General features: G+C 46.1%; 1 protein-coding gene across 2 annotated transcripts in view; it reads left to right on the top strand.

Annotated features, from left to right (window-relative positions):
- The window catches only part of CBL (Cbl proto-oncogene), an 88,542-nt gene that overhangs the window by 8,219 nt on the left and 68,772 nt on the right, over positions 1-11,551 (top strand). Inside the window, exon 1 of one of the 2 annotated variants that reach the window (XM_051837711.2) lies at positions 6,755-6,883. The exons of the other annotated variant lie outside the window; for it this stretch is intronic. Within the exon in view, the coding sequence (XP_051693671.1) occupies positions 6,869-6,883 (15 nt within the window). The 5' untranslated portion in view covers positions 6,755-6,868. Of the gene's footprint in view, positions 1-6,754; positions 6,884-11,551 lie in introns of those variants that run through there. 2 annotated transcript variants of the gene reach the window in all.

Here is an 11,551-nt window from a genome sequence, read left to right as displayed (position 1 = left end):
GTTCACTCCTAAATGCCTGCACCAGCCAGAGCCAGGATGTGAGTCTGGGTCTCCCCTATTCAGGTCTGAACTACCAGAGCTGTCAGCTGCTCCCTTGCAGCCCGTACATTTATAGGAAGCTGGAAGCAGGAGGGAACCTGGGACTTGAACCCAGACTTGCTGATGAAGGACGCTGGCATTCCAAGCATCATAGTAACCGCTGTGCCAAATGCTCACCCCTAAAACATTTTTTTTTTTTAATTTGAGAGGTAGAATTACAGAGAGAGGTGTAGACAGGAAGGTTTTCCATCCGCTGGTTCACTCCCCAGATGGCTGCAATATCTGGATTTGGGCCGATCTGAAGCCAAGAGCCAGGAGCTTCTTCCAGGTCTCCCACAACCAGGGCCCAAGCACATGGGAAACCTTCTGCTGTTTTTCCAGGCCATAGCAGAAAGCTGGATTGGAAGAGAAGCAGATGGAAAACAAACCAGTGCCCATATAGGATGCTGGTGCTGCAGGTGGAGACTTAGCCTACTATGCCACAGTGCTGGCCCTGTAAAGCCTGTTTTTAGTATGTTTTTAGCTAACAGTGTACATATAATAAATCTGATAAATCATGGTCATATTGCTCCCTGAGATTCCCCTTCAGCAGAGTTGTGTTATGTTCAAACATACACTATTTATACTGTGAAACATCATTTTCCTAACTTAATAATTAACCCTAACACATTAAAAGAAAACTGGAACTAAGTATTAGTTTGAAAGCTGAACCTAAATTTCAGTCACATTTTCCAGTGAAGTTAATTCTGATCTATGATAGGTTTGTTAGAGGGGGATATAATAAGCAAGCCATTGTGAAATGTTTTCATGATTAGCACATTTTGTGCTGGAAGGAAATAGGTGGGAGTAGTCAGCCAGGAGTTCTGGAAGCCAGCTTCAGCTCTCCCCACAGTGTTCCTTCCTGCAGCAGCTTCTCCCAGGAGGGGAGAGGGATGCCCGGGAGGGCTTTGGTGCACACACCCTGGGGATCCAGGCATGGAGATGTGGTGTCGTCCCAGTCGATGTTCCTGGGAGTCTCAGAAGACATCAGCAGGACTGGTTGCCTCGTCTACAGCTTTGGGAATGGATGGCGAGCTGCGCCTAGCACCTGGGCACCTTCTCACGGCCACCACTCACTGCTTGCATCTGCCGTGGAGGAAGACTTCAAAATGATGCCAGCTCAGAGGTGCTTTGTTGGGTGGGCTGGGAGCCTAGTTCCTGCCTCCTTCTTTTTAGACTCTTTTTGAACTAGCAGTATGGAACTTCAGCATCCTTTGAGAAAAACAAAAACGCAATTTATGAATCATAATCTATCCAGGACAAAATGTGAAAGTTCATTTTTACTGTCATACCCCAAACACCTGTCATTCTCAGAGGTGTCCCCAGTCTGTAGTTTGGAGTCTGTCCCCTCCAGCCTTTCCCTCTTCCTAAGTGGCTCTAAGAAGGCTGGACAGACAGCATTGCCCTTGAGAATGATTTATTAACTTCAGCAAGTAGCTGACTTTTAAGCATTTCATCACTTAAGACTGACAACTGGGGCCATTGTTGTGGGGTAGTAGGCTAAGCCTCTGCCTGTGGTGCCGTTATCCTATATAGGCACCAGTTTGAGTCCTGGCTGCTCTACCTCTGATCCAGTTCCTTGCTGATGGCCTGGGAAAACAACATAGGATGGCCCAAGTGCTTGGGCCCCTGCACCCATGTGGGAGACTCAGAAGAAGCTCCCAGATCCTGGCTTTGGATTGACCCAGCTCCAGATGTTGCATCCATTTGGAGAGTGAACCACGGATGGAAGACCCTTCTCAGTCTGTAACTCTGCCTCTCAAATAGATAAATAATTTTTTTAAAAAAGAAAACTAAGCACTAATAATTCCTGATATAATAGAGCACTTTACAGGTTTTTTGAGGATTTATGTATTTATTTGAAAGGCCAGAGTTACAGAGAGAGGGAGAGACATCTTCCCTCTGCTGGTTCACTCCCCAGATGGCTACAGCACTCCAGGACCAGAACAGGCTGAAGCCACAAGGCTGGAACTCTGTCCGCGTTTCCTTCATGGGTGGCAGGGGCCCATGTACTTGAACCAGCCTCTGCTGCTTCCCAGGCACATTAGCAGGGAGCTGGATTGGAAGCGCTCATGGGATGCAGGCATTGCAGGCAGAGGATTAACCTGCTGTGCCGCAGCACCAGCCCAAAGCAGTTTACAATTTCACATCTGCTGATACATCAGAAATCTCAAAATAATGTGTTTTATGAGAATGCAGCTGAGCTTCACAGAACTTAAGTAACCTTTCCAAGTCACCTAGCTCATACCTTTCCTTTTTCATGTGAGACTTGACTGTGTCGAGTGATTTCTTACATACTCATGCTTCTTGGACTTTAATGTGAATTCAGATCACCTGGGGATCTATTGACATGGAGATTCTAGGTCTGGGGTGGGGCCTGAGAATCTGCATTCCTGACCAGCTCCTAGGACTGGTCCAGGGACTGCGCTTGATACAGAAAGGCTCTGTACCATGTACCACAGTGGCTCTTATTTTAGACAAATAAATCAGCTTGACAGATCATTTTTCCTTAGGGATGGTGGTCGGAGATCTTATTTATGTTAAGATTTCAATTATTATGTTCTTAAATCATGAAAATAATACATACCTAAAATATATGTTTTAAAGCAGAAGTAGAATTTTCAAACAAAAATAGTTTGGTAATTTTTCTGCTTAAAGCTTTGCCACATTATAGAGATTTTCCATGTTAATACTATATATTTGTATAGGTCCCCCTTAAAATATTAAAAGTTAACTGTATAGAATTTTATGATAGGGACACACACATATATATTTATTTAATAAGTTCATAGTGATACTATCTAGGTTACTTATAAAAATTGAAGTTCGTTTTTTTGAAAGACAAAGCAACAGAGAAAGAGAGTGTGTGTGTGTTTGTGTGTGTGTGTGAGAGAGAGAGAGCGAGAGAGAGGAATCTTTCATCTGCTGGCTCACTTCCCAAATGCCTACAACAGTCAGGGCTGGGCATGGCTGAAGCCAGGAACTAGGAACTCTTGGGTTTTCCATGTGGGTGACAGGGACCCAAGTACTTGCTCGTAGGATGAGCATTAGTAGGAAGCTGGATAGGAAAGTGGAGGCAGGGCTTGAACTCAAGCACCCTGTTTTGAGATGTAGCCATCCCACCGGCAGCTTAATCTGCACCACAATGCCCACCATCCCTGTTTCTGAATTTTAATATTAGATGTGATGGTACAGGGGCCGGCACTGTGGTGTAGAGGGTAAAGCTGCTGCCCGCAGTGTTGGCATCCATATGGGTGCTGGTTCGAGTCCCGGCTGCTCCTCTTCCAATCCAGCTCTCTGCTATGGCCTAGGAAAGTAGTAGAAGATGGCCCGAGTCCTTGGGCCCCTGCACCCACAGGGGAGACCGGGAAGAAGCTCCTGGTTCCTGGCTTCGGACCGGCGCAGCTCAGGCCATTGTGGCCAACTGGGGAGTGAACCAGTGGATGGAAGACTTCTCTCCCTTTGCCTCTCCTTCTCTCTCTGTGTAACTCTTTCAAATAAATAAATAAATCTTAAAAAAAAAAGGAAGTGATGGTACAGTACTACTGGTCAGACCATTTGCAAATATTTCTTTAGGATAAACTCCTAGAAATGAAATTGCTGGGTATAGGAATCATACATCTGGGACTAGTGCTGTGGCGTTGTAGGTTAAGCCTCCGCTTGCACAGCCAGCATCCCAAATGGGGGCTGGCTGGAGACTTGGCCGCTGCACTCCCTGCTGATGGCCTGGGAAGGCAGTGGAGGATGGCCCAAGTGCTTGTGCTCCTGTACGCATGTGGGAGACCCAGAAAAAGCTCCTGGCTCCTGGCTTCAGATTGGCCCAGCCCTGGCCGTAGCAGCCATTTGAGGAGTGAAACAGTGGATGGAAGACCTTTCTCTGGCTCTCTATTTCTTATTTATTTTATTCATTTTTAAATTTATTTGACAGGTAGAGTTATAGACAGAGGGAGAGAGAGAGAGAGAGAAAGGTCTTCCTTCCATTGGTTTACTCCCCAAATGGCTGCCACGGCCAGCGCTGGGCCAATCCAAAGCCAGGAGCCAGGTGCTTCCCTGGTCTCCCATGTGGGTGCAGGAGTCCAAGCACTTGGGCCATCCTCCACCGACCTCCCAGGCCACAGCAGAGAGCTGGACTGAAAGAGGAGCAACCGGGACTAGAACCCGGCGCCCATACGGGATGCCGGCCCCTCAGGTGGAGGATTAACCAAGTGAGCCACAGCGCCGACCCATCTGGCTCTCTTTCTCTGGCTTTCTGTAACTCTGCCTCTCAAATAAATAAATCTTTTATTTTATTTTATTTTTTTTGACAGGCAGAGAGGACAGTGAGAGAGAGAGACAGAGAGAAAGGTCTTCCTTTGCTGCTGGTTCACCCTCCAATGGCCGCCGCGGCCGGCATGCTGCGGCTGGTGCGCTGCAGCCGGCGCACTACGCTGATCCGATGGCAGGAGCCAGGTGCTTCTCCTGGTCTCCCATGGGGGCCAGGGCCCAAGGACTTGGGCCATCCTCCACTGCACTCCCTGGCCACAGCAGAGAGCTGGCCTGGAAGAGGGGCAACCGGGACAGAATCCGGCGCCCCGACCGGGACTAGAACCCAGTGTGCCGGCGCCGCAAGGCAGAGGATTAGCCTAGTGAGCCGCGGCACCGGCTTAAATAAATAAATCTTAAAAAAGGAATCATACATCATTTTCCCCCATTTCCTTTTACATGTTTTTTCCCCTTTCCTTTTACAAAGAAAAGAGGTTTATTTAGCTCATAGTTTTGGAGACTGGATCAGGCAGCCTCTCCAGTCCAACCTCTGCCAAGGATCCCATGTTGGATGGCGGTGTGGTGAGAGTGTGATCCCAATGATTTTAAAAATATACATGTACTGCCCCATTGCCCTCCCAAAATCTGCTTTCGCTGACAGTCCTTGTTTAGTTTGATTTAAATGTGGTGACTGATTCTCAGTTATCTTAGGTGAAAATGACATTGGGAACCTTGCCACAGTCATGCCCTATGCTGGGAAGTTGAAGACCCAGTGCTCACACTTGTAGTCTTTGGGAAGCAACTGAAGGTAGCCCGTGGCTGTGGGCATCTTCAGGGGAATATGAAGCAAACTGTGACTTAATACCTGAGGAGACAAGAAAGGGGACTGCGCATGGGAGGAAGGACTGTCAACTAAGCCGGACCTCTGTGATGCAATATGCTAGTCCACGGTTGGCTCTTAATTGGTGTGTGGCATCCAAATATGGTGCTTAGAATCATTTACTCTCTAGCTTATGTGAGTGTTTGGTTTGCTGTTGCACTTATATCTGTGGAAAAAAATTTACTTTTTCCTTAGGGGCTTGTGTTGTGACACAGTGGGTTGAGTTGCCACTTGCAGCATAGGCATCTCATATTGGTTAACTGGGTCAAGTCCCAGCTCCTCACTTCCCTTCCAATCCAGCTTTCTGCTAATGTACCTGGGGGGGCAGCAGAAGATGGCCCAAGTATTTGGGCTCCTGCCACCCATGTGGGAGACCTGGATGACGCTCCTGGCTCCTGGCTTTGGCCTGGCCCATGCCTGGCTTTTCTAGCCATTTGGGGAATAACCAGCAGATGGAAGATATCTTGCTCTCTGCCTTTACCTCTCTCTCTGTTGCTCTTTCAAGTAAACTAATCTTTTTTTAAAAATAGAGTCCATGTATAAAAATGGTTAAGCTGTCAGAACATGTCAGTTATTTAACTTCACACACTGTATTGAATGTATGGATTTTTCCTTCACCTGACGCAGTAAGATGAAAGTAATAAGATTAGTGTGAATTGTTGAGTGGCATTTTTTTTTTAAGATTTATTTATTTGAGAGGTAGAGTTACAGAGAAGGAGAGACAGAAAGGTCTTCTGTCCACTGGTTCACTCCCCAAATGGCCTCAACAGCTGGAGGTGGGCTGATCCAAAGCCAGGAGCCAGGAGCTTCTGGATCTCCCATGGGGGTGCAGGGACCCAAGTACTTGGGGGCCATCTTCTGCTCTCCAGGCTGTTAGCAGAGAGCTGGATTGGGAGAGGAGCAGCTGGGACTTGAACTGATGCCCATATGGGATGCTGGCACCGTAGGCAGAAGCTTAGCCTACTATGCCACAGCGCCGGTCTCTGACTTTCTGTGCCACAGCACTGGCTCCTGCCTTTTTTTTTTTTTTTTTAAGATCTCTTTATTTATTTGAAAGTAAGAGTTACAGAGAGAGAGATACTGAGAGAGAGAGAGAGAGAGAGAGATCTATCTTCTATCTGCTAGGTCACTCCCCAGGTGGCCGTAACAGTCAGGGCTGGGCCAGGCCAAAGCCAGGAGCCAAGAGCTGCATCTGGGTCTCCGATGTGGGTACAGGAGCCCACACTTTTGAACCTTCGTTTGCTGCTTTCCCAGGCCATTAGCAGGGAAAGCTGGATTGGAAATGGAGCAGCCAGGACATGAACTAGCACCCATATGGGCTCCTGGTGTCACAAGGTACAGAGGTTAACCCACTATGCTGGCCTCACATGATGTTTTAATAAGTGTTGATGGTATTTGAGAAATGTTATGGGGTAATTAGAATTCAGAAGCCTATACAGAATTTTGGTAATAATGGAGAATAATAATTAGAAGCAAATGACTTTTTTCTTGGGGCCATTATCAGGCAATGATACATTTCTTTAAAAAAGTACAGGTTTCTGACTTGTTTTTGTAAAAGTTATGAGCTCTTGTCAGACCTCTTGAAGTTCCTGAGATGACAGAGTTTGTGAATTCAGAAGCCTTCGAAGACTTTAGAAATAGCTTGGTCTCTTTCATTTACGGGCAGAAATGAGACTCAGAGAGGTGGGTAAGTCGCCCGAGGTTGCCTGGGTGGTTGATGTCAGTCACCAGGCTGACCTGCTCTGGGGTCTTTTCAGTGGGTCACCTGTTTTCTCAAACACTGTTGATTCTTTTAAACTGTAATAAAATTTTACATGTTTTATGTACGTATTGAATACTTGTTTTTGTAGCACAGAACTTACTCATTTTTAAATTTAGAAATGAAAAATGCTTTTGAGGCTAAGTTAGGGGTCTAAGATAAAAATACCTAGGCATTCATAGTCATGCATACAGTTTTCTGCAGAATTAGAGTTGTAAATTACATGGTGTCAGTAAAGATTCTGTATTCGGAACAGGACTGGCTTATCTGTAACTTTCCAATTTAAAAAAAATTAGGCAGTTTTTAAGTGTAGAGTTACTTCTCTTCTTGGGAATCATAACGCTTTCCAGATTTTTTTCTGTTGATCATTGAACCTTGGCAGAAGCCAGGGGAGGAGTTGGGCCAGTGAGAAAGCTATGAATGGAGTGTGTGGCGGCTGTGCAAGGATTCTGTTGGTTTCCAGAGCTAAGCATGTTTCTTTTTGACATTGTTCTGAGTGCTGCTGTGAATGTACAGGCGGAAATAAACAAAAGGCAGCCATTTTTGCTCTGCAAGACTTGGAAAGCCGAGTAAAGTTGGCCAAATGGAGGACAGCGAATCGGGACAATGCTTTATCATTCAGAAGTGCACATTTGTGCTCTGGAGGCTAACTGTGACTGCCAGTTGAAAATTCACTAAGTCAGAAAGGCAGGTTGTTTTGGCTTTTGATGTTAACTATTGACTTGAATTATTCACACAGAGCCTTTTGGGAACTTTGTTTAGAGGTTATAAATATTTAGGCACTTTCCTTTCCTTCTGAAGGACATTAATATCAGAAGAGCAGGCTTACGTCTTTGTTTTCTCTGTGGCCTGTGTCAGTGTTCCGTAGTTAGAGATGCAGCGCTGTGAGTGCAGGGCTGGCTTCTCTGGCTCTCTGATGATCCATCTCTAAAAGATCTCGAGAAAAGCAGACGGTTCATCTACAAGTGCTCTTCACAAGGTCACCTTCCAAGGAAGGAAAATGAATAACACTTGTGGAAGGCACATGACACTGGTTCCAAAATGCAAATTTAGTCAAGTGTTTTGTGGTATGTTATGAGGGTTGATTTTTTTTTTCCAGCCCATTGTCATGAGTAACACTTAGTGATTACATACTATAGGTTGTGCATGTAGGTAAGGTCAAAGCAGTTCTAGATTAGTTTTGTAGTTGTTGAAGGGAACTATACCTTTTCCCCAGAGGTGGTGGGCAGATAGTGCTGTTTACCTCAACTCTGTGGTGTTAATACATTTAGCTTTAAGTCAGGGGTATATATGTTGTGTGTAGCCGTTCATTTAAGGGTAAATGTTTTTACAGGGAGTTGTCTTGGGTTTGGGCCTTTGGAGGGGTAGATGAGATACTGAAGCTTTGGCCCTTTGTTGCTCACCTAGTCAGTACCTGTGTTACTGTTGCTGCCTGTTCTCCATTCCTTGGTTACTGGACACGGTGCAGGGCTGGGAAGGTGGCTGGGGCGTGGCCAGGATGGTAGGGATAATGTTATCAGCTCCTAGGAGTCATCAGAGGGTGATGGAGGTCTACATTCTGTCTTCAGAAGATAACTCCTGCCCGCCCTGCAGATAAGCCTGGTCACTACGGAAATGGAGGCTGAGCTAACATTTGTTGGGTGCCTGCTGATTTGGAAACTGTGCAGGCCTTTCAGAAACATTTTACTATGAGGTAGATATTATCTATGCTTTTACAGATAAAAGAACTGAGGCTAAGAGGTTAAAAAATTTACTCTAGTCAGTGACTGAAGTCAGACATTTGGATAGGGCTGATGTAATTTTGTCAAAATGTTAAAAGATTACTTCCTTTTTTGAATTTTTAACTTTAATTGAAAACTTAAAAACCTATGATAAGATGATATGGTAAGAATGTCTCCTTGGTGACTGCCCGCCTGTTCCACACATCTTGGTCGTTCCCTCTCCCTTGCTCACTGCACTTCAGTCTTACTGGCCTTCCTGTTCCCCAGACAGATCCAAACCTGTTCCCATGCACTGTCGGAGCGGAGGTTTCCTCTGTCTGTACAGCTGTCTCTTTCCTGTAATTTCAGCTCTCAGCCTAAATATTACCTACAGGAAGCTTTCCCTATCTACTATTTTATTTTTTTGTTTGAGACAGACACAGAGCTCTCATCTGCTGGCTCACTCTCCACCAAATGTTCTCCGTGGTCAGGGCTGGGCTGGGGTTGGAACCAGGGATTCAGTTCAGGTCTCCCATGTGGGTGGCAGGTACCCAACTACATCAGCACCTGTTGCCTCCCTAGGTCATGTTAGCAGGAAGCTGGAATAGGGAACAAAGCTGGGATTTGAACCTGGGGATATAAGGGATTTTGGGTGTCCCAAGTGGCATTCCAGCCACTACACCAAATTCCCAATCTAATTTTCTTTTTTTCCTGTACCCTACCCAAGTATACCACTACCATTTTTGGGAAATACCATTCCTTTGTCATAAGACAAGGATCTGTATACACACACACACGCACACACACACATAAATACACACACATCTATTTCTGGACTTAATAGTTTCTCTTTTCCAGCCACAGACAAATCTATGTAAATAGAAATCACAAGCAAGATATTAGAGTAAAATTTATTGGTCATTATAGCAAATATAAAATGGACTAAACTCACCAGTTAGAAAACAAAGATTGTTTTTTTTTTTATTTAAAGATTTTATTTGTGTATTTGAGTGGTAGAGTTACAGACAGTGAGAGGAAGAGACAGAGAGAAAGGTCATCCATCCGCTGGTTTACTCCCCAAATGGCCACCACAGCCGGAGCTGTGCCCATCAGAAGCCGGGAGCCAGGAGCTTCTTCCGGGTCTCCCACATGGGTGCAGGGGCCCAAATATTTGGGCCATCTTCTGCTGCCTTCCACAGCCATAGCAGAGAGCTGGATCAGAAGAGGAGCAGCCGGGACAAAACCGGTGCCCATATGGTATACCAGTGCCTCAGGCGGAGGATTAATGTACTGTGCCACAGAGCCAGACTGTTTATTGGTTTTTATTTTTTTTAAGATTTATTTTTATTTATTTGAAAGTCAGAGTTACACAGAAGGAGAGGCATAAAGAGAGAGAGAGAGAGAGAGGTCTTACATCTGCTGGTTCACTCCCCAAGTGACCACAATGGCTGGAGCTGTACTGATCTGAAGCCAGGAGCCAGGAGCTTCTTCTAGGTCTCCCATGTGGGTGCAGGGGGCCAAGGACTTGGGCAATCTTTCGCTGTTGTCCCAGGCCATAGCAGAGAGCTGGACTGGAAGTGGAGCAGCCAGGTCTCGAATCAGTGCCCATATGGGATGCTGGCAATGCAGGCAATGGCTTTACCTGCTACGCCACAGCCCTGGCCCCCTTTATTGGGTTTTTAAGACCTAGCTTTGTGTTGTTTAAAAGAGACCTGCTTCAAACATAAGAACTCAGAAAACTTAAAAGTAAAAGATGGAAAATTCAGAGTCCCGCATTTCTGTGGGATTCAGTGGGGGTCTCAGCTTAACACCATGCTTTGCTGCTGGGTCCAGGGCCTCCCTGCCCCTGTCGCATAGTGGTTGTTTGAGCTCAAGCCCCTAGATTGCAGAGACTTATCTCCTAGGACGACTATGTCCTTTATTTCTGCTCCCGGGAATTTTCTTTATTATGGAGTCAGCCCTGTATTTTTTTTTTTTTTTTTGACAGGCAGAGTGGACAGTGAGAGAGAGAGACAGAGAGAAAGGTCTTCCTTTGCTGTTGGTTCACCCTCCAATGGCCGCCATGGCCGGCGCACTGCGGCCGGCGCACCGCGCTGATCCGATGGCAGGAGCCAGGAGCCAGGAGCCAGGTGCTTTTCCTGGTCTCCCATGGGGTGCAGGGCCCAAGCACCTGGGCCATCCTCCACTGTACTCCCTGGCCACAGCAGAGAGCTGGCCTGGAAGAGGGGCAACCGGGACAGAATCTGGCGCCCCGACCGGGACTAGAACCCGGTGTGCCGGCGCCGCTAGGCGGAGGATTAGCCTAGTGAGCCGCGGCGCCGGCCTGTATTTTGTTTTTAAAGGTTTATCTTATTTTAAAAGTAGAGTGACGAGAGAGAGAGGTAGGTAGGTATCTTTCACCCACTGGTTCATTTCCCAGATGGCTGCAACAGCCAGGAGCCAGGAGCTTCTTCCGTTCTCCCATTGTAGGTGGCAAGGTCCCAACTACTTGGGCCATCTTTCGCTCCTCCCTTCCCCTCCCCTCCCTTCCTTCTCCTCTCCTTCTTCTTCTTCCTCTTCTTCTTCTTCTTTTTTTTTTTTTTAGAAAGCTTTTATTTAATAAATACAAATTTTATAGGTACAGTTTTAGGAATATAGCGGTTCTTACCCCTATTCCCACCCTCCCAACCCCACTCTCATCCCACCTTCTACTTCCTTTCCCATCCCAGTCTTCATTAAGATTCATTTTTAATTATCTTTATGTACAGAAGACCTACTCTGTATTTCTACAGTTTGTACCCACACATAGAAAGTATAAAGTACTGTTTGAAGACTAGTTTTACCATTAATTCGCATAGTACAACACATTTTACAGTTAATTATCATAGTACAACTCATTGAGGACAGAGATCC

Source organism: Oryctolagus cuniculus, chromosome 1 (genome assembly GCF_964237555.1).
Source record: "Oryctolagus cuniculus chromosome 1, mOryCun1.1, whole genome shotgun sequence".
NCBI classification, from domain to species: Eukaryota; Metazoa; Chordata; class Mammalia; order Lagomorpha; family Leporidae; genus Oryctolagus; species Oryctolagus cuniculus.
Note: the sequence above shows the minus strand (reverse complement) of the source record. Positions and strands in the feature narration are given on the sequence as shown.